The sequence below is a fragment of the Psittacula echo genome (genome assembly GCF_963264785.1).
Source record: "Psittacula echo genome assembly, chromosome: 1".
NCBI lineage: Eukaryota > Metazoa > Chordata > Aves > Psittaciformes > Psittacidae > Psittacula > Psittacula echo.
Window position 1 is genome coordinate 46,718,865 of NC_137735.1, and position 26,785 is coordinate 46,745,649.

At 37.5% G+C, this 26,785-nt stretch overlaps 1 protein-coding gene across 1 annotated transcript; it reads right to left on the bottom strand.

The window, feature by feature from the left end:
- Positions 1–3,565: 3,565 nt before the first annotated feature.
- On the bottom strand, positions 3,566–25,830 carry GUCY1B1 (guanylate cyclase 1 soluble subunit beta 1; the record flags this gene model as incomplete). Its single annotated transcript, XM_080634522.1, has 10 exons — positions 3,566–4,137; positions 4,444–4,598; positions 5,750–5,890; positions 6,672–6,909; positions 8,724–8,921; positions 9,723–9,856; positions 10,685–10,801; positions 13,606–13,836; positions 20,707–20,904; positions 25,738–25,830. 10 exons carry the CDS (start codon positions 25,828–25,830, stop codon positions 4,005–4,007), a joined length of 1,638 nt encoding a protein of 545 aa, XP_080490648.1. The 3' UTR covers positions 3,566–4,004.
- Positions 25,831–26,785: the final 955 nt, after the last annotated feature.

Consider the following 26,785-nt stretch of genomic DNA (forward strand, 5'->3'; position numbering starts at 1 on the left):
GAAGGTTCACACATCTGAAACTGTCCACTTTTACTAACTATATCAGCTGATAAAAGACACTATGTCCCCTTAGAAGATTTGCATCCTTTGATTATCCATGACGCCTAGAATATTATCAGGTCCTCCCAAGGTATAAAATAAGATCACTTCTAAAAATCAGAGAGACCAAACCAAAGGGCAATCATGACTACCACGACTGGACAGCACACCTTCTGATTCTGAGGGCTCCATCAGAAAAGAATGAAAGCACTACAGGTGGTCTAAAATAGTCCAGCAATCTATTATTAACATGACAACTTAATTTAGTTAATAAAAATCAATGACAAATACATTGCAAGTGAACAGCATTTCAGTAGAAGTACATTGGCACATGCTTCAAACAGCAATATCAGACAAATAACTGCCCCCTTTCAATACAGAAAATGTTTACATAGTGTAGACAAAGGGAAAATATGCAGGATGATATTGAAAGAGGAACCTTTTTCTAACCAGGAATTTAGAGTGCATCAAGTGTTACTCACAAAATGAATGGGAGGCATGGTAATAATAGAACTAAATCTGATAAACAATATTTATACAATAATTTTCATAATGCTGCCTTAGGTATTAATCTTTAAAATAGTTCTTCAAGTTCATTGTTCTGCCCAACAACTGAAATACCTATCTTTCCAGAAATGTCACTGATTGATATAACCACAATACTTTAGAGATGAAGATGAAGATGTAAGCATCACACTGAAGTGGTTAGTTGTGGCGTGCATACTACAAAATTGTATTCAATATTACTTGGCAGTAGGAAGGGCCACAAGACTGGCGTGCAAAAATGCATATCAAAAAAAGAAAAGCTTGAAATACATGCTCATAGCAGAGATATAACAATACCAAACATCAAGGGAAAAAAAAATCCATAGCAAGCGAGCCTGGAGAAAAATGGTGAGCATGATTCAGGAGCAGGGAAAAGACAATGGTACTGCACATAGCAATGGGAGATATGATGTGAAATTAACATCCACAACAATCTTACTGCCTGGCACCCTATCTGGAGACAGTATTGTACCCTATCCAGCGTCCTCTTCCTCTTCCCTCAGCTTAGACAGCATCTTGATTTGTTTCCTTGAATGCATGCAAGTAGAATTTGAGAAGTAAGGGATTTTTTTTCAAGCAATAACACGGTGGGTCAGTGCAGTGACAAAACATAGTTTACAACTTGCAACTAGTAACAGTAAATAATAAAAATAATAAAACACAGAACAGATAATACACATTTCTGTTGTATGTGTGGTATGTTGGAATGTAATTATTTCCTACGTTGCTTGATGAATTACCAGCTTTGACTGAGATACTTTAACTTGTTTCCATTAGTAATGTGGGGACAGAGCAGAAGAGAGATATTTGAAAGTGGGGAATGATGGAAACTGCAGTCAAAAAAATGAAGCTTTCTGCAAGCTTTATTTTTCACAACAAATCTGTTTCTCAAGACAGAAGCTGCAGCTGAACTTCTGTTAAAATAATAATGATAGCAATAATCTTATAACATGCAAACAAGTGGATGAAAAATTAACTATTGGTCACAGTACTTTTGTTCTATGTGTATTTCTGATGCAATCCTAATTTTTGCTGTAACGGTATCATGGAAGAGATAAGTGGAAAAAAGTAAAGCAGCAGTCCAAATCGACACTGATTCTTGTAAATTAGGTGTTTCTCAGAAGTAACTACTGCTCATGGTGACTGATATTAGAGATGTCAATTTAGCAACCAAGTTTGAGTTATGCTGCGCTGCTCCAACCTTATTGTTTTCTACAGGTTTAGCAGAAAGACACAACATGGTTAAGCCTTGGTTTCACATCTCTATGCCAGCTTTAAGTATTTTATCCCCTTTCCTCACCATGTGTTAATTAGTAGGCTTAAGGGTAAAACATTACGCTGATAGATCTGCAAATGCTGAGGTAATTACTTTCTAAGGGATATAATGGAGAATATATCACTAATGTGAATCTATTGTAGATTTAAAGATATTGGAGGTAGGAAATGTCACAGTAAAAGAATGATTAGCAGAAATATCTTCAGGATGATAAAAGAAATATTTTCATGTTTACTTCTATAAGCCACTTCTTGCAATACTCTGGAGTGACTTTTCACGAAATTTACCATATGGTTTCTGAATGTATGTTAGCAGGCCATATTTGTTGTTATGAACAGTTCCCCTGAAATTAACAGCACTGCACATCATAATACATTAGCATGTGCATGTATTTGAAAAGTCAGAGAGAATAAGATTCTGAAAAGAAAACCAAGACTAGACCCTTGCCCAAATAAAAGCAATTACTCTAAGGTAATCAAATATAAAAAATTGGTTGTCTGATTTCTGGTTTTGGATTACAGCTATCATGTACAGCCTATAAAGTGCCAGAAATAACAGGCAGAGTACCTTCACAAGACAAAGAGAAACTGCAAACAGTTCAGAAAAACTTAAAGGATAAAATTCAGTGCATCTTTTTGTGTATGGACAGATGAAGTCGTGCAAGTGAAAAAGAATTAAAAGATTATAGAGTATTATATTCTTTCACTTTTCAAACATGCATGAGGCTTAAACTAGGAAAACACCCATCTGACTCAGTATCCCTCTGAAAGTTTACATTTATAATTACAATATGCCCTGCTACAAATGATACAACATAATTTATAATGCAGAAAAAGTGAAAGGTATTTAATTAAAATATATTTTAAGCATAACTACAGATTTGAAAGAACAGTAGCCATGTGAAATTATAGTTAATCTTGATTTAGAATAAAAAATGGAAAGTATTATCAAAAGCGGCACCCAGAGTATTATTGTAAGCAATATACACTAAAATCCAGACTTCAGCAGCGTTAAAGCAAAGGCTCTCCCCTGAAGTATAATACTGGTATTTACCTTTAAAAGTCAGTATTCAAATACTTGGGTACCAGTGATAGTGATTAGATCTACTGAAGAGCCCAAACACTTTAACAGCCTAAATTTCATTTTCAGAAGCACATCAGTATTCAGATAATGTAACTGATTCCCATGACTTCAAGAATTATTTCAGCCAAGGTAACTGATGACTTTCATTATTTTAGTAAAGTGTATTTTTAAGATTAAATACATTAGCTTACAACTCTTTGCATTAATTTAGGGCAAAATTCAAGCTATGTAAATAACTTTTACCTTTTGTCTCCCTGCTGCAATGGGTAGGAATGCATTCACCTGCTCAGCTATGGCAAATCAGCTGGCATACTGTAACCTGATTAAATGTCTAAGTTTGTAGCACACTTATGAGTCTAGATCTCATTGGCTTTCTTTGAGATTTTGGTTAATACATGCCCAGACTTCTGAAATTGAGGGATAAGCTTAAAGACCATTCAGTGCTTGAAGGGCTTTATCTTACATCATTTTGAGAAGATTTAGGCTCATATGTAATTTAGAAGAAATAGTTTTCACCCTGTATACTTCTAAAGCAAGACCTCTATTATGCAACAGTCTGAACAAGCAGATCCATCTGGGGTTAAATGACCACCACACTCATTAGGTGTGAATCTGCCTGCAAGCAGTTGCTGGACTATTGGCTAAGTATTTGAAGGCACGTTTATTCACTCACTGTAAGAAAGCAAATGGTGAATTTTGAACTGCTGATAACCAGACATGTCAGCTAAACAGAAATCGACATTATACTGCAAAATCTAGTACAGTGAAGAAATAGGTAAGAAAATGGAGATATAAATATTTGAAAACTCGGCATTCTCTCAAGGAGTTTTTAAAGTACAAGAATATTTTTTCAGGGACTGCATAAACTGCAAAGACAAATAATGAATTACTTTATGTGCTGTCAAGATAGTAAACACATTAATGATACAGTGTTGTACAAAATTCACTTTTTCTAGGGAACATTTAGTTTTGTGAATGCAAATAGATCTCAGTGGTTTAGATTAAATTTGTCATGTTTATGCCTTCTTTAAAAAAAAAAAAAAAATTACATGGTGGTTAGTCATACCTCTGTCTCTGTACTCTTTCTGGACAAAAACCAAACCTGCATTGGTTCTTTTTTACCCTTCATAGAAACTGGACCCCTGTACTCCAGGTGGAACTGAGGATCTGAATTTTCTGGTGCCATAAGACACCTGAAATTAAGAGAAAACACGTAAATGTACGTACGCTGCATGCATGCCACATACTATATAAAATATTAAACGATACAGGTATGTGAGCAACAAGAGTCAAAGCTATCTCCAGATTATTATTATATTTGCGTACCAATAAAGATATATCATAATGCAGTCTGCCATACAGTTTCATGATAACTGATATGTTTAAATAACACGTTGTAGGACTCCTATCACTTTCAACTTCAGAGACACTTTGATGTTATGCTGTCAAAGTGATTTCTTTTAAGATGTCAACACCAATAAAAATACTGCATTACTCACCTGTAAGTATATTCAGAGACATTGATCTTTCCCCTTTCTCCAGTAGTTTCTGTTCTGCTTGTTAGATTCACTGTATTTCCAAAGAGACAGTAACGTGGCATCCTTTGGCCTATGACACCTGTGACTACCTCACCAGTATGGATACCTATTGTTATCTTTAGAGAGAAAAAAATAAAGTTTGAATATTCAAAATCAAAGCACCTAATCTGATACTTTTTACTAAATACAGGTATTATGTTATTTCTATCTACTACAGGTTTTTTTCCAAAGTCCTCCTCCTGCTTCTTCAAAGCCTTGTATTCTGTGTTTTGTGTCACTTCTTTTTACTGGTGCAGTGTCATGGCTCTGCCTCCCACATGAAAGAACAAACTGTATTTTTCCAGCATGCAACAGGCCATGCTGCAATTATGTACTGTGAAAGTTAAAAAAATGGAAAAGAGACATACTCTGCAGGTCTGTGTTTAATGAGTACCCAGAAGGTGCAGAAATGGATGGTTTAGGCCAAGAAAAGAAGATGTTTCTCAGATGAAAACATCATAATACTTTTTCAGTTAAAAGCTCAGGAGAAAGAAGAGGGGTTTGGAGAAACTCATTCTTATAGCACATTACAGTTATTGTAAAGCCCCAAATCAAACCTTCTTGCTTCTTTGCACAGTGACAAAGTGAAGTACACAGATCTAAGCTAGGTGTTAAACCAGTAACATTCATGGAACTAGAAATAGGCATCACACTTATTATTTTGCTCTCACAGCCTTCTGATGAGGAGAGGTCAATGCAGCCTTCCCACTTCTGTATTAATGCCACAATATCTCCATACAATCCCACAAGGAGTGAAATTCCACTAATATACATTGTTGCCATTAATCAGTGCTATAACTGCCTATGGAACTGTATTTTCCTTGTTAATGCAGTATATTCTCATACTGATATGAGGATCCGAAGCATAATCAAAAATATCACTGAAAGAATACTATTGTTCTGTTCATTGAGATGAAGAAGACTCAATGAATTGCACTTGATGCACAGCGGGAATTTCCTGATTAGATTGAAATGATTGGAAAACAGACACAAATCATGCAAAACCAATTTAGTCCTTTAAAAGTTTAAGCACAAGAATTAGATTTTAAGGTCTGGGAAATGAACATGTCACATCTATGTGTGACTCTTCATATTATTTGTAGATATGGGTCTCAAATTTTAACAATATCAAAGTTTGCATGAACTGGGACTTGAGCATTATCATATTTCAAAGCATTACCATCATATCAAAGAATGGGCTCTCATTCAAGCCCTCACATTTACTAACCTGTACAGGCTCACCATCTACTTGAACTTGGCCTGCTATTTCCATCATATCCAATGCAAGGTGGCAGATAGATCGAGCATGATGAATGCAAGGCTCTGGCAAACCACTCACTGTCATATACTTGTCTCCAACTGTTTCCACCTATCAAGATACATATTTTTCAATTACTTTATAATCATGAGCTTTAGAGTATTAGAATGGAAGTAGGGCTTCCTACAAGACTGCTCGTTCTTTCAAAAAGCTTCCCTTCACTTTCATTCAAATCACCCTAATCCCTGTCATCTCTACTTGTTATTGAAGAGAATGTACTGTCTGCCCACAGTATAACCAATTAAAATGACACTGTGATTGTGACTTGAGCCTCTCTTGGTTCACTTGGTACAGGACAAAAAACTGATTTCTAGTAAAAGCTAGGAATGAAACTTACATGTATAAACACACAAGCATACACACGTACATATACGATGCATGTATCTCTTCCTCTACCTATCTACCTGCTACCAGCTGCATCTGCAACTACACCTCATTCCTGATGAAATTCACATTATGAATAGCTGAATAATAAGTTATAATTTACAACCAGGAGGCTCAGGTATATGACTGAAAAATTTAAAAGCACAAGGTCAGCAGAACCACAAATTGCTTGTTCACATCTGCTAAATGTGGAAGTAGATTTGCATATCCACCTACTGTGTGACTGTCCAGAAATCCTGCTGGGAACTAAGCCTTTAATGTTCCTTCACACATTCAAACAACATACTCTTCTTTAGCTATGTAATAGCACTTTACACAGTTCAAAGATTGCAAACACAACTTTTTTTTTCTTTTTTTAAAGCCTAAAATCCAAAGGATGGAAAAGAGTAGCATAATCGTAAATTATTGAAAAGTCACAGATTAAAGACTTTGAAAATCTTCTGCTTACCTTATAAACAAATGGATTCCTTCGTGAGTCAGTCAGAATATCAAATCTCGTGTAAAGATCATTTAAAAGGTTAACAATCTTCATGGCTCCCTCTCCAGAGGCATGTTTACTACAGAAGGCATTGAATCCAACAATGCCACTGAACAGAATAGTCACATTGTCATACCGCTTAGCTGGAACAGGACGCTTGTGTCTCAGCTCATTTGCCACTGATGGTGGTAGAACAGAGTACAGTAATCTAAATGTATAAGAAAAGAAAGGCACAAGTAAAACAGAAAGAATATAAAGAAAGGTCTTTACATCAGCATTCTTCAAATATTAACTTAGTGCCTTCCATAGGGTTTATAAGATACTCACATCATCAAAGAGCAATATAAAAGATGCTCATCAAATATGTTATTTGGGAAACAGAAACTGATATACATCAGCATACCTAAAGCCATGCATTTCAAACGCAAATTAATACATCTAAATTACCAACAAAATGAGGCACATATTACTAATTCTGACATTATCTATTAATAGTGTCTTGGATCATTTCTGCTTATTGCTTAAGCATTTCTCCTGTATCCTCAGCTCATGTAATCTGGTTTTGCTTTCAGAACCACAAAAATGGCAAAAAAAGGCCATGAAGAGATCAGTTTTCCACCTTTGATCAATTTCTGTATTGCTAAATGCTTCCTCTTCTGTTGAGAAAGCTGCGTTTAGGGTTTATTTCATATTTTCTTTTTAATTAATAGTCTACATGACCTATTAACACTTGTTTCAATTTACAAATTATGCAAATAAAATCCAAATCATACACAAAGAGCTTCACCCTACTCTCGTGTATTTCTTCAACTTTCTAACTGCCAAATGAAGGTGTATTTCCCTCCTTACACAGCTAAGTGGACAAGCTAAAGATCTCTGACTGTTTCACACTGCTTTGTACACAGCCTCCTGCACAAAACCTCATCAGAATTTTTGGCAAGTTACTACTAGTTACTACTGCATGCGTCATAGGTAGTGAATACTTTTGACACTGTCTGTTTCAGCAGCTGCCCATGAAGGCTAGAATTCCTTAAGATAAAATTCATAAATCAAAGCAACACGAATGAATCTAAAAAGTATTTTTTAGGCTTCTTTTCTGACTCTTCTGTCCATCCTTTTCAGATCTTTTTACAATAATTTCCATTACTACAGAGAAAAAAAAATCTGTCCCTAGAATTCACAGCACAATGAATGTTAATTCTACTACTAAGCAAGTATAATCCACAAGAAATTCTTCTATTACAGAGATGGGAACTATGTTTTAAAAACAAGAGTTAACCATCAACCCCACACTGCTTGTAACACAAACTTTCAGTTTACCTGCCAGTAGTCCTTAAAATGAGCTGCCACAGACTAATGCTATGAATTTGATTTTACAGTTACCTGTAGAAATGGATTTAGGGCCAAATGCATAAACTTTATTATTGTTATGTACTTATATCTAGACAGTTGTATTATCTAGATAGCCCCAAACTCACTTTTACAGGTAACTATAAAATAAAATTCATAGCATTAACCTACTGCAAAACTTCACCTTTACACAGACTATTTTTAAGGCTTCCAAAATGTGTTTTCCTCCTCTATTAACCTGTAAGCATGGCAGTTTAGATAGTCAAAGTGGTCTACAGCAGATTTACTCTGTCAAATAGTAGCATATGGCCACTCACCAAATTCATTTTGGCTACGAGGACGGCATGTACATAAGTTTGTAAAACTACTGGTTTAGGTAACTCACAAAGCAAAAAGGATTGTCAGTTCACTTCTCCTAGCTTTCCTTATCAGGGAGGGAGCAATCAAAGCACCTATGCATGTAACAGCCTAGACTGCAGATGACATTTGACAATCTAAATGAAGAAATACCTTATGAAGCGTTAAAGTAAAATGTTCTTTCTTGACTCCAAAATTAACAGCACTGAGTATCTCTCATACTCCTTCCAAGATTCTGTTATTTTTTTAAGAAGACAGCTATAAATAATATATTGCTGTGACAGTTTCAGCTCAGAATCAGGATTTGGTTCTTACGTGTCTGTCTTTTTCTTTTCATCTTCCAGTGCACGCAGTGTGTGCTGCAGTCTGTCAGTGAGGATCTCAAGTTCTTGAGTCAGTTTATATTCCTCTCTGAACTGCTCTCCCAAAAGTACCAGATCACGGGTAGCATCATGCAATGGAATATCACTCAGATATAAACCTCTCCTGGTTAAATCATCCAAGTTCATCACACTGCAATGTGAAGAAACATATAATAGTATGGGTATAATTTAACTTGCCAAAGGTGCATTTAAAAACCAAATGAACAGCAGAGGCTCCTGAATAATAGAAGAAAGGTGATGCTTCTGAACTTGTGATGAGGTGTGCAACATGCCTTTTCTACGAAATACCTTATTTATGTTAATCCATGTTAACAGATGGCTCCTGATTGGTCGATTTAAATACAGAATTCTCATGGATGAGTTTCACAAATGTATCAAATGTACATACTTCAGTTGACAAATAAAACCAAGATTACACCAAAGTAGCCTCTTCCTCTTCTGTCTTCATCCACCCTCTCCCTTTCATACAGGAGATTAACATATCATAACTGCAATCTGACGTGTTAGCTCAAGATGCTCTTAACTAAAGATGCCCTTTTCAACCACTTCTTTATAATTATCAATGATCTATTACACTAGAACTACTGCAAAAATATATGAATCCACATAGGAAACCAAATCATTGTGACATTTCTTAGCACTTTCAGAGTAAGAACCAGAGGACAAAACTTACCAAAAATCTTGGAATCATAAGAAATTCACATTTGTACAAACTGGACCAGGGCATCCCAATGTTTATACTGAATTATTTAATAATCAGTCAAGTTCTAATATTTAAATGCTCCTCCCTCTTTTAGTATAAACACATTGAAATCAATTAAATCAATACCTGAAGCAACTAATCTCCGTACTACTACTCTCGTAAGTGTTCTTAAAATTAGTAACTGTAAAATGAAAATCAATATTGTAGAACTCTTAAGGTTTAAAGTACCTTGGCGAACAAAGAAAGAGAATGCTGTCTGCTTCAGGCAAGTAGATCATTTGCCCTTTCAGACGTAAGCAGCTGATTTCTGTGCCAGTTAGTTCATCTTCACACTCCAGCTTTTCCACATCCAACAGCCCCTCCTGGTGATGAAAAGTCACAATTATATAAGGGCAATGGTACATATGTTACACACCAGGCCACATATGCAAGTGCCTTCACTATGAAGGCAGTCAGAATGTTTGGAATGTTTGAGTTACACCCTACATTAAAACCCAGTTAATTTCTCATTTGAACACCATACACTACCTGTATTTCAATACTATGATTTGCTACCTCAAAGATATAAACCATGGTATCTTTCTTTACGTTCATGTTTGCAGCTTCTTTTCTTCTCTGTCATGTCTTCACAACAGTTTGACAAAAGTATTGTCTATTCTATGAAGTTCTATCTGTGCCTGGGAGCAACTCTAAGAAATCTTGTGTTTCTCTCAGGTACATTTTTCTATAAATAAACAAGCTCCTTGACATAGTATACGCTACACTACAAGCTTTAAATCAGCCACTTGCTCTCTAGCCCTCTCTATAGAGAAAAGGACATGTAACTGCATATGAACATATGTACCCCCGCAAGAACACATTTCATATTTGTCTCCCATATTGTTATGATGCAAAAGTAAATGTAATTAGCTTTTTACATATACTTCAGTACAATGCCATATTATGGGTTGGCCCCTTGCAAAAAGAAAGCATCAGACATGAAGTATATGTACTCCACCATGCCCATAAAGTGCTCTACTTGACATCCACACATGAATTCAGACCTGTGACTTTTTCTTGGCTTCCAACTCAAAAGGGATTACTACTGCGCAAAGAATTTGCTCTGAAGACCTCTGATCTTTCAGCACTTTTCTGTATCTTTCCAAAGCATATTTACTTAAAAAAAAGCCAGATGAATATTCTCTAGTTACCTTGGTCCTCAGTACAAAGACTGTATTGATATGTGAGAGGATCCCATGGAAACTAATATCAATATGAGGCCGGACCAAGGAGAAAACGGACAACAAACTGCAATTTCCTGGCTGCAACTACAATTGGGAAAAAAAAAAAAAAAAAAAGAAAGTTGTTATGTTTTATGATAAAACCAAACATGAAGTAATTATATTCAATTTGCTTAGATGACAATACTGAATGGAAGAGAATATATTCTTTATGCATTTCTCCATTAAAATACAAGGGTTTTGAACTAAGGATTTTACATCAGAAGTACATCAATTTCAGAGCACAATTCCAGTCAGCAAGATGGCTTTGTAAAATTGTGTTAGACTATCACATTCATTATCTGTCAAAATGTTTCCACTCTACAGTAAAAAAACTTTACAGTGTTTTATTCCTAACTGATCTCCTTCAAACTGCCTTTTCAATAAGCCATGCTCCCTAAAGCATCACTTCTGATAATGATACTGATAGCTATCCTCAGTAGTCTGAATAGCTGTTCTGTGAATGACCGTGGGCAGAATCTGGCAAAGCTACTTTTAAAGCTCTTCTTTAAAATTTTTCTGCACAATTCAGAGAGAAATTATCAAAAACAAATTGCAGGAAAAAGCTAATAACATAAAATCACATTTAAAAGTATGTGCAACATTAGCCCACATAATTGTAAAGATCATTTGCCATTTTCATTATCCTACCGTTTGCTTTTCTCATATTATTCCTTTCACCTGTTACTTACATTCTGAAACCTTGTCAGCTCTTTCAGGCAAGAACTGAGGTATCCTATCATATACAGAATACATAATATTAAACGGATGTAAATGTACCTCTGAGTACTCTTTTACTGTAAATAACCATAGGAAATTGCAGTAGCTGCATTCAGTTCAGAACACACACACATATATATGTGTGCATATATATACATACACACATATACACACCTCACAAATACAGTTTGGCTCATCTTAGTTAATACTGATGCACAAGCTAAGAAAGCATGCTAGAATTTAGAATCATAGAATCATAGAATAGTTAGGGTTGGAAAGGACCTTGAGATCATCTAGCTCCAACCCCCCTGCCATGGGCAGGGACACCCCACAATAAACCATGTCACCCAAGGCTCTGTCCAACCTGGCCTTGAACACCGCCAAGGATGGAGCATTCACAACTTCCCTGGGCAACCCATTCCAGTGCCTCACCACCCTAACAGTAAAGAATTTCTTCCTTATATCCAATCTAAACTTCCCCTGTTTAAGTTTGAACCCGTTACCCATTGTCCTGTCACTACAGTCCCTGATGAAGAGTCCATCCCCAGCATCCTTGTAGGCCCCCTTCAGATACTGGAAGGCTGCTAGGAGGTCTCCATGCAGCCTTCTCTTCTCCAGGCTGAACAGCCCCAACTTTCTCAGCCTGTCTCCATACAGGAGGTGCTCCAGTCCCCTGATCATCCTCGTGGCCCTCCTCTGGACTTGTTCCAACACTTCCATGTCCTTTTTATGTTGAGGACACCAGAACTGCACACAATACTCCAAGTGAGGTCTCACGAGAGCAGAGTAGAGGGGCAGGATCACCTCCTTCGACCTGCTGGTCACGCTCCACTTGATGCAGCCCAGGATACAGTTGGCTTTCTGGGCTGTGAGTGCACACTGAAGCCGGCTCATGTTCATTTTTTCATCGACCAACACCCCCAAGTCCTTCTCTGCAGGGCTGCTCTGAATCTCTTCTTTGCCCAACCTATAGCTGTGCCTGGGATTGCTCTGACCCAGGTGTAGGACCTTGCACTTGGCATGGTTAAACTTCATAAGGTTGGCATCAGCCCACCTCACAAGCGTTTCAAGGTCCCTCTGGATGGCATCCCTTCCCTCTGGCATATCAACCGAACCGCACAGCTTGGTGTCATCCGCAAACTTGCTGAGGGCGCACTCAATCCCACTGTCCATGTCACCGACAAAGATGTTGAACAAGACCGGTCCCAACACCGATCCCTGAGGGACACCACTCGTTACCAGTCTTCAGCCAGACATCGAGCCATTGACCACAACTCTTTGCGTGCAGCCATCCAGCCAGTTCTTTATCCACCGAGTGGTCCACTCATCAAATTGATGTCTCTCCGATTTAGAGACAAGGATGTCGTGTGGGACAGTGTCAAAGGCTTTGCACAAGTCCAGATAGATGACGTCAACTGCTCTGCCCCTGTCCATCAGTTTCGTAGCCCCATCATAGAAGGCCACCAAATTGGTCAGGCAGGATTTGCCCTTAGTGAAGCCATGCTGGCTGTCACCAACCACCTCCTTGTTTTTCATGTGCCTTAGCATGTCTTCCAGGAGAATCTGCTCCAAGAGTTTGCCAGGAACAGAGGTGAGACTGACTGGTCTGTTATTCTGCTCTGCAGTTATTGTGCACCTGACAGTTTAAGTATTTAAAATCATTACTATCAAGCAGCATATACAGACTATGCTATCTGCTGCTACACTATGCAGTAGCATGGGCAAGACCATGTCCTGAACCCCAGGCCAAGTTGCACTGACTGTATCACATCCACTTTAAGGAATTATCTACCACTTTCATAGTAAATGTATCTTGGAGTGAGCTACAAGAAAGAACAGGGTATCAAGCTAACATTTGACTTGTGGGGGTGATCAAATTTTCTCTGCTCAAGCTTATTCTCTTACTGCACATGGACATGATCATAAGAGACAAGAGCTGTTGCAGAATTAGGGCTATTTTCACAGTCCTTTTTCGAACAAGAGGAACACAATGTAGTAAATATTATACACTTACAAAGGAATGCAATTTAGACAGATAATCCTAAATCTATTTTATTAATCTTTAAAATAAACCCATGAAGCATCTACTATTAAGAATTTCTGTAACTATTCATGCATGAGAATCATCTAACCTGGGGAAGGACTCTGTATATAGCATTGCCACACTGCGTGACCACCAGATCTCTGTCAAATATTATGTGGAAAGGGAAGGCTTTGCAGAAAGTATAGGGACTGATGCGAGATTCTTGGGTACCATTTTCTTCAAATCTATCAAGGTCTTCATAGTAGTCCTCTTCTTTAGACTCTTTCTCTTCAATTAAAAATTGAATGTGGTCACATTCCTCATTTCTCTGTTGAATAACCTAGAAAATGAAGGAGAAAAAAAGAAAAACTGAAAACTGCTACTCATTAATAGTTGGATTGCTATTTTAAAGACAAGAACACATTTAGAGCAAAAAAAATTAATTCAAGAATGATATTTGCATCTTGGAAAATATTGTTTTCCAGGAAGCATTTCTGACTTTAGAAAGTCTTTATAATTTCAGGTGAATAATTATGTCTTTGTTTAGTCTAGTTGCTCTTTGCATGAACAATATATTGAATAGTACCCAAATGCACATCCTGAAATCAGGGGTCAAGGCTAAGGTTATGCTTGCTTTAACTGGCTCTTGCTGGAAAACAGGACTCTCCCATCCTGTTGAATGAACCCGTGGCAAATCTTGAATTACACAGGCCACTTGAATCCTTATGTTGATGAAATCTGTTTGCAAGGATCTATGACACAACAGCAAGTACTGCTGACCAGAGGATGAGCATGTCACAGTCAGCCAGAAGAAAGGTGGATGGAGTAGATATTTGAAGATACAGTCCCTACACATTCAAGCAGATTGTTAGATGAAGATCAACAGATAAAACTGAAAGCAATGACAATCTTCTCCAAGCTGCATTCCATATTAAATGAAATGACAGCAAAGCCTTAGTCATCTCCATCAGTAGAAGCTCAAGTAAGTGTCTTGAATATAGCTTCTCACACTTTAGTAATTTTACTCAAAGTTAGTAAAAAACAGGAAATTAAAAGGGATTATTTTGTCTGCAGTGAGAGTCATGTATTGCAGTATAATTACAGCTATTAACTAATAGAATAACATAATTTACCTTGAGAGGCCAAATTCTCCTCTTCTCAAGCTTAATTAGATTTAATGACTGGAACAGAACAATTCTATTTACACAGTATTGTTTAGTGGCAACTTTCTGGAACATGTTGCACCTGATTCTACTTTCATGTAGAGTTTGATCCTGAAGCCATTGAAGCAAAATAGACTTCTTAAAAGCACAAATACTGCACTGATCCCTCAGATGTTTAGTGTATTAAATATTTCTCCTCCACAACTGTCATCCATGCCACTGATGGGCTGGGGAATGATGATACCTTTCTTTGTTCCTATAGAAATGGAGGAGTGGAAAACAACAAAACTGTAATTTTTTGCTAAATGATGCTTAATTAAGAAGGCAGTGTTCCCTGATCTCCTATTTGACCATTTAAAGGAAAGAATTGTTTTTATGGAAAACAGAGCAGGAGCCTTGTTTAGGTACTCTATACCATGTGCTCCATTAGCCTTCCCTTTCTATTGCATACGTAACTAAAAGAGAAAGATTGGGCTACTAAATTTACAGGCCCATGTAGGTACCTAAGGCTGGATGTACGAACAAGTTCAAATGCTGATGTTGATTAAACCTAACTTTCTCAAGAAACTGTGCTGGTAATCCATATGGCAGTGCATGGCAAAGACAATTGGGAAATTATAGTTAATAAAAGGTAAACCTTGGAAAAATTATGTGGTGGTCATTTGAGGAAAACGAGTTATGTGGTTTTGTCTAGGAAAATGGAACATAGTAGATGGAGACCTAGTTTTCCTCTGAATTTAGAGTTTAAAGGTTCTCCATGTCTTTCCTCTTCTTTTAAATCATTATCCCTGAAAGTGACTGCGGCCATACTGAGGATTGACGGAACACACTTAAGAGTCTCAGTTCTTACTTTCTATCACTTGTGAACACTCCCGCAGATTTTATTCTATTCCTAATATTATTGTGGCCAAGGATAGCTGAGACACAGTAACCTTTCTCAAATTGTGTAGAATTCTCACTAGAATTGATCTATGCTTCCAGATCATTTCCAGTCTTGTATCTTACTTCAAAGAGCTGCTCTTGCCATAGCTGAAAAAAACCAAATGCTTATTTTGAATGAAAAGGTTCTTAATTCAGCAAAGCAGTCCTAAAATTAATTTTTTAATATCTAATAATTATTATGGAAATGTTCATATTAACAGCACATCACCTTCCAGAGACAGTAATATTATAACCTCCTGACCAAATAGTCACTGCTGCAAATTTCTCAGGCATCTTCAAGTTCATTTGCAACACTATTTTTGACCAGACTCCAGGGCATCAAGAAATGCCTGCTGTACTAGTGTATTAGTGCAGCAAATGAGCAACAGGCCAAACACATGAAATGTGTCAGATCTACAAGATAGCCACATTGCCAGGTGCATACTCCTGGTAAACCTGATATGCTGCGGACATGGCTGCTTTACTGAATTTGATTCTGGTCATCCATGCACAGACCCTTCTTAATAATTATACCCCTCTCCAGGCTAAGAAAACTACTGATTCATAACTTCCCATTGGATATATAATTTCATGATGCTTTTTCTGCTCACATCATTTATGCACTATCTAATCTTAGACAGAATCTATCTCACCATGTTATCCACCTTATCAGCTAATTTAAAATGAGCATTTCTTGACATTAACAGAGTATGTTAAATTCTGTCCTTTCACCCTTGTACCTAAAGATCCAATCTAATTCGTCAAAGACCTGCCCTACATACTCTGCAGTAAGCTTAACTAGGATAGAACTTCCCCATTGTTTCATTCTCCAAGCAAAGTTTGTAAGCCACAGAATTTCACTGTCATTTAAATACTGTTGAAGAAGCCTCTGTTAAATGCTTGACAAATGAAAGTTCAGTGACAGAAGCAACAAAGCCAGGAATCAAATCTAATTCTTCCTCCTCTGTGGTCTTAGGTCGTGAAGTGACATCAGTTCACCATGTCTAAGAGCTCAATCACCATAGTAACTGCAGTTAAAAACTGAAGCGGAAAATCACTCTCCTGGTTTCAAAGAGAACATATAACAACTGCTAACATGCCTGTGCTTTCCGGAGGGTGTATCTTCAGAGTTCGTCCTTTCTTAGCCAAGTGAAAAGTCAAACCAACATTTCAGAGAAGGACAATTAAAAGAACAGTTATTTTAAAACGATATTGTGGTTCAATATACTTGGTGAGCTACACACAAGACATTAAATCCAGCAGTATCACTGTGATACAGCAGGTATAATGAACACGTGCTATCTGTTAAACTTCCACTGACGTACCTACACGATAAAACTCAATTCTATAGATACGAGCATGTCCCTGAGATACACTCATATCTTGGGACAGACAGAGGGGGAAGGACAGATTGTCCTTCAACAGGGTCTTTTTCCATCAGATTGTGAAGATTAATATGAAGTCAGGAGTTTGCCATTTAAAGGTCGGTAGAGGATGAAATTCCTGATGTTGTCTGATCAAAACCAAGTGCACAATGCTACTTGACAAATTTCACTGCAGCTGATTTGGGGTGATCCTGAGGCAAAGCAGTTCACTGTGTAAATGGTACCACCTTAACTTTGTACACCCAACATTAAAACGGTGCGAATGACTCTAGTTTCCAGCTGCACTTGTGTCAGAACTAGAGGCTGATCATGCTCCATGACTGACATCTTCATGCACAGCTAGCATTTTAACATGTGGTCAGTACTGCTTACTCTCCATAATTACCAAAGTAGTTTTTAGTCAGCTCTCCAGCTGGTCATATCTTGGGTTCGATTTTTATATTGCCATTAGTAATGGGACAGACTGAAATTACCATCTTGTCAAGGATTTCCCCTGATCTATTTTCATTTTATATTGTAAACAATCTTCCCTGTCTAAAAGAAAGACATTGATAGTCTGCTCTCAGATAACAACAGAACTGCAAAAGTCTGTCTTTCCAACAGAATTCTAGGCTTTGTGGGATTGTACAACATTCTTCGTTGACTCATCCCATTTGTAGCCTTGAGGGAATCCCTGTCCTGACTTCACCTTCCCAGGTTACCCTCATTTATACACAAACAACCAAGTGAAGCAAGAGAAGACATAGCCAGAAGGCTTCTAACAGATTTCATGCCAAAGCTGGTCACCAGCACCATGAAGATTTTTAGCTCTCATACTGATACTGGTGGAACTTAAATATTTTTAGCATGTTCTCAAAGTCAGTAACAATTCTTGGGACAATACCTGCTGCAAACATTACATAGTCTTAGCTCGACTTAGCTAAAACTTAATTACCCTGTCAGGAAAGATAAAGCAAATTCGATTCGAACTAATTAACCAATACATGTCAACCTGGGCTTTCGTGAACTATACAACTGCAATTGTGAATCCAAGTGCAAATCAAATGGCCTTCCTTCCAGTGCTAACAGCATTTAACAGAGACAAACTGAGACCTTTTACCTTTTTTTCTTTTTCCTTGCCTTCAGCACACACATTCCCTAGGTGTTAAAAGAAAGGGCACACTTCCTGAGGGACACCATTCTGGAAAAGGAAGCCCTTTTATATTTTAGAAGAACATGTATGTGTGCATATATATATATATATATATCTGTATGTATGCTCCTTCCAACTTCTGCCATTCCGTGATTCTGTGTAACCCATGAAACAAAATCTAATCACTTAATGAAATAAAAGCAGAATTACTGTAAACAATTAAGATCTGCTACCACTTGCACAGAAGCTGGTAAGAAAAAACTAAGAGAATTCAAGCAGAATTGTATGAAAATAGAGACTTAGAAGCATGCACTCTCTCAAACGGATTTATGTAAGCATTTGTTCTAAATAGCCAAAAAAGAAAAGTGATTAATAAAGTACTAAACAACAAAGTGTAGATATCAACTTCACACTAATTAATATAAAGAGAACTGCAGAACTTACTAAACCAGTCCAGTGTTGGATTGTTATGTAAATGCTTTGGATAGAGATCTGGAAGGACAACTTGTGAATCTCATCTCTGTTCTTGCACATTGGTAGGCAACTCCCATAATAACATGAAAAACTTAGGGCTAGGCATTGAGGCTATTACAAGTTAAAAAAAATTCTTCCTTAAGCAAAATTCTAACTAAAGACCAAACCAAAAATTTTACAGAAGAGGCATTGACTGGTCCACAAAAACAGGGAATGAAAATCAACTCCGCTGTTTTTCTGTGCTGCGCTATTTCAAACAAAGCATTACAAACAGGCTGAAACATGAAAGCATTAATTGAATTATGAGGCAAGGGACTGAAATGAGAGAAGTCAGCCAATTTTTTTCTCCTGTTCTCATTTTTTTGAACAGTGTAAAATTAGCCAGGTACCACAATGGCAGGCTTACTCTGCTCTAGTATCACCACTATGTACCATTAATGATTAATAGTTGACCTGTCGAGTAATGGAGAGAGACTTTCATTGTCTGTGGGGATAAGCTGCAAATTCTGGCACTCTGACCTTGCAGAAACAAGTAACTGATTATTCTCTGCATAGCTACCACTGTAGCTTGTGAGCAGATGTGGAGTTAAGCACTTGTCCTGGGTTCAGCAGCAGCAGTCAGTTTTTCTCCTTCTTAGTAGCTGGTGCAGTGCTGTGGTTTTGACTTTCGGCCTGGGGATAATACTGATAAAGCCGACGTTTTCAGCTGCTGGTCAGAATGTTTACTCTGACCAAGGACTTTGTGAGTCTCATGCTCTGCCAGGGAGGAGGAGAAGCCGTGAGGAAGCAGGGACAGGACACCTGACCCAAACTAGCCAAAGAGGTATTCCATACCACAGCACATCATGCCCGGGGATGCAACTGGGAGTTTCCCGGAAGGGCACGCTCTCTGCTCTGTCGGGCTCGTTTTTGGCAGGTAGTATTGTATTCTCTTCCCTTGTTATTTCCCTTATCATTATTATTATTGGTGGTAGCAGTAGTGATTTGTGTTATACCTTAGTTACGGGACTGTTTTTATCTCAACCTGTGGGAGTTACATTCTTTCGACTCTCCTTCCCATCCCTCGGGGCGGGGGGTGGGGAGCAGAAACTGCATGGCTGACTTGCCAACTGGCTTAAACCACGACAGCACTATTTAATGTCATTACAGGTGTCAAAAGCTAGGATTATTAACTAGCAGAGACAACAAAAGTTCAGGGTTGAGGGCACTTGACTTTCTAGCAGAGACAAGGGAAAGACCAGGGTAACAGACAAAATAAAATACAGACAATATACACTTTCTTCAGTTTAGAGGTAACACTAATTTTTAGGCACCTATGTGCTCTTAGCCCAGAAAGTCGCTAAGTATAGTTTGGATTTAAATTGAACTTTGTGCTCGCTGTTTTACCAACAGTATTAAATTTTTTTTTAATTACAGAACAACAATAAAATTTCCAGAAAAGCCTAAGAAAGTCACATGAAAATGAGAAGTAAATTTGTAATTAATATTTAAGCCTCCTCAGAACATATATTATTTCTCCGCTGCCTTGTTGACCACTTTTGTCTTTGCATGACCCCTTGACTATGCTGGCAGAACTGTCTCTGACAGAAAGAACACCAGACCACATAAAGCAATAGGTGTAATAAACCCAGAAAAAAAAATCTTATTTTAATAACCCAGAAAAAAGAAAAATGTTATTTTGAACCCAGTTTACTTCCTCAGTCTAGCTTATTTTATGGCTCTACAACAGCTGGAGGGACACAGCTGAAGAAGCTGCCATAGAACAAGCTTGAGCAGTAAGAGAAGGAGGACTGAATAAGTTGCCTGTGCTACCAGAAGAAATGCTTGTCAATCAACAGCTTCAACACTCTTCCAGCCAACTTTCCAACATGGCCCTCCTTGTCTGTCTCAACACTTTGAATAAACAGGGACCTAAGAAGAGGACTGTTTTGATTCTGTTGCATCCTTCCGTATTTGAGTACTAACACCTGCTGTAAATGTTTGAACTATGGATTTCTACAAAGTAGAATCTAAGAAAGGACATCAAGTATATCAACATCACTATACATAACTAGCCATTCAATCTGAGCTAATTTCACTCCTGATTTTCTTCATTTGACAGAAGCTTTTGATGTGCACATCTCTTCAGACATTACCTTCATATCTATTTCTGTACCATGGATCTGTTGAGCTACTGTTTTGATGATGCCAATGACAATATCCTGGAGACCTTCCCTTTCCGAATAGTAATGCAGAATGAGTCCCTTCCCCTTCTCTGCATCTGTACATCTGAAGGAAGGGGCTCGCATGCCCGGGTAAATAGTAGCAAGGTGGTCATGCAAAGCATCCAGGTTCTGGAAGAAGAAATTAAAAACATGATTATAAGGCATTCACTTACTAGTTCTGAAGAAAGTGTGTACATATCCTGTCTAACTTGAACATCTGCTTTCTCCTGCTGCCCACATTCCCTGTGCATTTGCCATATGATTTGTAGAATTGTCATCATAGCAAGCTTTTCAGGTAGCTTGTGATGTTCTTCCCATCTACTGTGGCAATCAAAATTAACACTATTTAAAAATTACTCCCATTAGTATGAATTTATGCTTGACTATGCTGTATTTGGAAACACTCTGACGATTAAAGACTCTGTGTGTGTTTCCCAAACCTGTACCTTATCCATTTTTATCCCTTCTCATTATAGTCCCTATAATTTCCTCTTCAGATGTGAATTTAGGTGTCAAATACAAATAAGCATGTCTGAATAAACATGACTCTTTTTCCTTATTTTCAATGAAAAGGCCTAGTTCTGTCATTTGTAACAGTCAACCCAAGTTTACAGGACCTGACAAAGTTTTAAATTTTAATATAAAGACAAAAATGACTGAAAGACCAACCTCAAATACATATTTTCTCTGAGAATAATTGAAAAAAAGCCCCACAGAATACATAGCACATATCACAGCTGCTGTAATCATGTTTCAGAAAAGATTATTCAGGAAAGGGAAAAAGTCTTCTATTTTTCTGGTTAATGTCCTGGACATCTTATGTGTTGAACCTTAAATCTTGACCAGAAAGAGGAGACCTAAATGATAAATTGATAGGCACATCTAATAAGGACATTAAAAAGAACAATGAGATCAACATCACACTTAGAACACAAGACTTGCCCTGACTTTGTGAAGCAATTTTCAAGGCTCCAGGCTGCTATTTACCATATATCTAACACAGTAAGAGCAACTTAGATGGCTGGATAGTGTTGCAAGCCACATAATTATTTACCTATATTGCAAAATTCATACAACTCCTTAACATCTTATGTCCAGAACATTACTGCATATTTTAGATGTTGTTCTCTTACCCTCCCAAGTAAGCGCTAGAACCAGGCTCTGCATATTGTTTTCTGCCAGCACAAGAACAGAGGTGAAAATATTTTCAATGTGCTATCTGGGACATTCTCCACCTTTCATGACCATCTGTCGATCATCAAATTTGTGGAAGCATACTGAACCTGATTTAATGTGAGCTGTGAAGTGCCTGGACAGCTGCCTCTTCTGGGAGGCCTCCAGAGGAAATGAGATGCTTAGAAATGAATTCCGTAGGATGTACTCAGCCTGGAACTTCCTCCTTCAGTTTTTTGGTTTGTTTCAGATCTGTGTTTTTGTTGCTATATCAACACCTCCAAATTAAAACTTGAAGAGGCAACAATCTGGGAGTCAATTCATTCCAGCTGTTAGTGGGCATTAAACTGCAATTGCCTGAAGGCAAATTCTGCAAGATCTTTGCAGGGTTCAAGACAATGAAATGGGAAGAGACCGATTTGGAAGTGTGGATGAGAAAAGACCAAGAGATCTAACTGGCTCTGAGGGAGTGCCCTGCAACCTCCTTAATCGGGTACAGAAATGCTCTTTCAGTACATATGTCTCAGAAACAGCTGGGATATATTGACCTTCTGGAAAAAAACTGCTGAAGAGATACATGGGAAAAGACAACAATCTTTCAGTTACAGTCATCAACACCTGAAGAATTTCAAAAGGAGTTTGTTATGGGAAATGGCCAATATCAAGGCCAGAATTTTATTAAGATGGTTGCGTAATTATTAATATTTAAGTCTGACACAAGTATTGCTAACATCTGGCACTAGCCTCATTCTGCAAGACCGCTCTGCCAGCCTCCTACCCCACTTCTGCTGACTTTGTCCAAGAAGTGTCACAGGTGAGCCCATGTGATATGCCCTTTAGTCTTTAATTATCCAGAGTGTGGACTTGCTCAGGATGTATTTCAGATGCTTTCTAGTCTCCCATGTGTCTTTTTTCCCTGTGCAAACAGATTATGGGTTGAGCAAAGAGCTTACTGTATTCAGAACCTTGCTCCAACACAAGAAGCTGTAAAGATGTGCTTCCAGATCAAGGAGCTGAAATCACTCCCAGACCCTGCCATTTAGACATTGTAATTGTGTCATTGTCATTATTGTCACTCCCACTTTTTTTTTGTGTGTGCATGTTTCATCCATTCTAAATTGATATTGCAGCTTCTGGAAGAACAAATGTGTGTGTTTTTCTAGTTTGTTTCTGCTGTGAGCCAGAAGTATGATCATGTACAGATAATAGGTTAAGCTCTCTGCCTGAATTCTTGGCTCCTAGATGGCTTAGATATATGCTAGAGCTTGTGCTGGGACCAGAGACGCTAATTCTAGAGCTCTGGAGAGCAGTGATCAGCTCCATGGTGAAACACTAAGGGATCTCCAAGCAAGAACAAGCAGTGATACTAAATCAGGCAGATCCTGGCCTGTCTAAAAGCAAAAGAGTTGTCACTGGCACCTGAAATTCAAAGATGCGCTGTTCAGTTCTGTGTGGTACAGAGCATCTGGAAACTTTTCTAAAAGGAATTAGTCTACTGAAATTTATTGCACTGCCATTATGAACAATTAAACAGCCATGTAAATGATTCCCTAAATGAGAGAACTAACCACTACTCCAGGGTTTGATTTTATTCAGTAGAAAGCTACACACTGCGTTTCTTAGGAGGTACCTCTTTTCACACTGCTTCTCTTGGGCACATATTTCAATATGATTTGCAATTCTTCCAGGCCTGTGTTTTTCATAGAAAGTATAAATATTAGGTTTAGTTGCATCTTTTTTTATTTTTTCCTCTTTCATGAAGTTTGAAGTACTTGTGTTTCATCTACAAATAAACTCAATTTTCTCTGAGATGTCAACATATGAACAGAATGTAAAGATAAGATTTATTTTCCCATGCTTTAAAAAGCTGCAGCCCTCAATTATTTCATATACCCTGACTCAGTACAGATTTCAAGAAGCACCTTTTGGAACTCTATTATGTATTTTAAGAATCTGACTCAAGTTCAGCACACTGAACCCAATCTGCACCTATTTTTGTAACAGGTATATAAATCAGTTTCCTGACCTAATCTGACTGCTGGAAGATGCACAAATAATAGATCACAGATAGCGCTGATTTTTCATCATAACAAAAAGCTAAAAAGTACACTTTTGGCAGAGCTACTAGTGCATTAGTCCTGTTAAAATTTACAGAGGTATATAATAGGCAATAACATCTGTTAACACTGAAATTCAAACAAAGCAGCTTAAAATACTATCATTAGAAGAAAATAAATTTAAGCTGTTCACACTTTTATAAATGTTTGCTGTGCACTACAAACATGTCCAGTCTTTTCATCATCACACATGATTAAGGAATGGAAGGAAGTATGCTGTATGGAAAAGGGCATGAGGAAAGGAATAGAGAAGGATTGTCCCTTCCATGTATACCCACAGTGATGAAGCAATAGGCCAGATATACCCTTTTTTTCCTCCTCCCCTGTTCTTGCTCAACCCTAACTGCAACCAATACATGAGTAATGTTTAGAAATCACATTTATCTTGCTTTGAGGGCGGCCTGTGAATGAAGCCATGAAATATAAAGGATGTCACATCCCACGGACAGACAATAGTACACAGATCACACATGGTATGCACATGTTAGAGGGTACACATAAACTATCTACCCAGCAATTACAGTCCACGGAATCGGTACATGAAGTCTGGGTTGACTACATCTAGGATGCTCTGTAATAATCCAAATTTTGGGGTAGGTAGTGAGACACAGAAGTAAATATTCTGGTAATCCAGCAACCTGTGCACTCTGCTCTTTTCACTTAATATTGCTGGAGACATTTTAAGGGAATGGATTACAAAAGGCTGCCAAATTTCCAGTGAAAATCAACAGAGATTTGACACTCAGCTTTTGTGCAATGTCCTGTGAAATCTTAATGAGTGCTTTTAAACTCATTATAACACACAGTTCTCTCAAAAAGTGAAATATATGACAAATCTTAAATCCAAAGTGTTTTTCTGAAGTTAGCAATTTTCAAGTGACAAAAAAAGGAAGACCGTTTTTTTCTACACTTAGAAATCACACTTCAGAGAAGCAACTGCTTTTCTTTCACGCCACTGAAAAACTGTTTTCATTTTGTTTTGGTTTACAGTGCCGTATCACGCTGTTCTGCAGTTAGGAAAGCATAAAAATTTACTTCAACGTTGCTGCTCTATCCCACTCTTACTTCCAGGATGACGGATAATGTCTTTGAGACGAGCTGTGTATGGCCTCTAGCTCTGTGCATAATGTACAATTAGAAATAACCAGTAGCTATAGTTAGTCCAAGACAAATTACAAGAAGAAATACCCTACAAATCTGAAGACCACATTTTCTGTTAGTATAAATAAAGTCTTTTTATTTAATACACACAGACTGGTGTTTTTTTCCATGTTTCTTCTACTCCATACTTCTGGTTATATATGATAACTCTCGTTCAAAACTTTTCTTTGGAATTTCAAATAAAATTTCAGATTTACGAATGCCTCTGCAACCCCAGGTTACAGGCCGTCTCACTCATTTATAAAACTGAACAGTCAAAGATGCTATGGGAAAATTACTACTCTATCAGGTAACTGAATTATCTGAGAGGGAAAGAGAACCACCACTAAAACTGCTGAGCAGTGGAAAACTTTATAAAATACAAATATGAAGCCAGAAGGCTTCCAGACACTTCTTCACAAATAACTGGGAGATTACAGATTGCAACCTATATTTCCAAATCTCAATCTAATCTGCTGACTAGACCATACTTCTGTCTGCTATCTGAAATAATTTGTCACAAAATTCTTACCTGCAAAAACTCTCTGACATTCGAGCCCAAGACACGTAGAATTGTATCATAACCAGATTCTTGGCAAAACACAAAAAACATCTTCCCAAACATTTGAAGAATTTCCCCAGCATTTAGATCTAGTTAAAACAGGAAAATACAATTAAATCCAAACACTGTATTTCATGTGCTTTGCTTACCCCTTCAGTTTCATATTCATAAACAAGAAAGACAGTACCTAAACTTTACCCAGATCCAGTACGTCAAGAATATGAGAAAAACAAAATTCATAGTCCACATGGCACATAATAAGTATTAAATACAGGAATTTCATTAGGATTTACCAATTACCATTATGACTTCACTGCATTGTGCATTTCATGCATTTATAGCATTTTAGATTTTGATTCAGTTTAGTAATCACTACTTGAAAATAAAGGAACTCAGTTAGTAGGAATCACTATGACCAACTGCCTGTAACACTGACCATGTTCTGTGGATGAGGTATATTACTACAGTTTAAGGTGTTCCTATGGCTTGGAATACTTTGGAAGTAATAAAAATCACTTTAAGGAATAAATGGAATAAAAATATCTCAAACAGAATAAGTAAACTCCTTTCTTCTGAGATTAAAAAAAATGTATCTCTTTGACCACTACCCACTTTAATTTCCCCTGTGCTAAATCCCATTGCTCTCTGCTACATTGGTTTTTTGGTTTTGGGGGGTTTTTTTGGGGGTGTATCTTTTTTTCTGTGATGAATGGGTAAAGAAGATATCCTTATTACTTACTAAGGACCTTGCTTGCAGCTGCAACCAGATCGTAGGTTTTGGAATCATCATAAATGATTCTGACCAGAAACTGTCCTTCTTCATCCAGCTGTGCCTCTTTCCTAAAAAGAAAATAGCATAAAATCTTTTTGGCTGAGGGAGAAGCACCATATTGATAAACCAATTGTATATTGTTTGGTACTAGCCTTTTAAATAAATAAGTTTGTAGGTTCTACCTTTAAGAAGTTACTTGAGACAGAAAATTACAAATAAATCTGTTCCATATCTCAGAGTCATTAA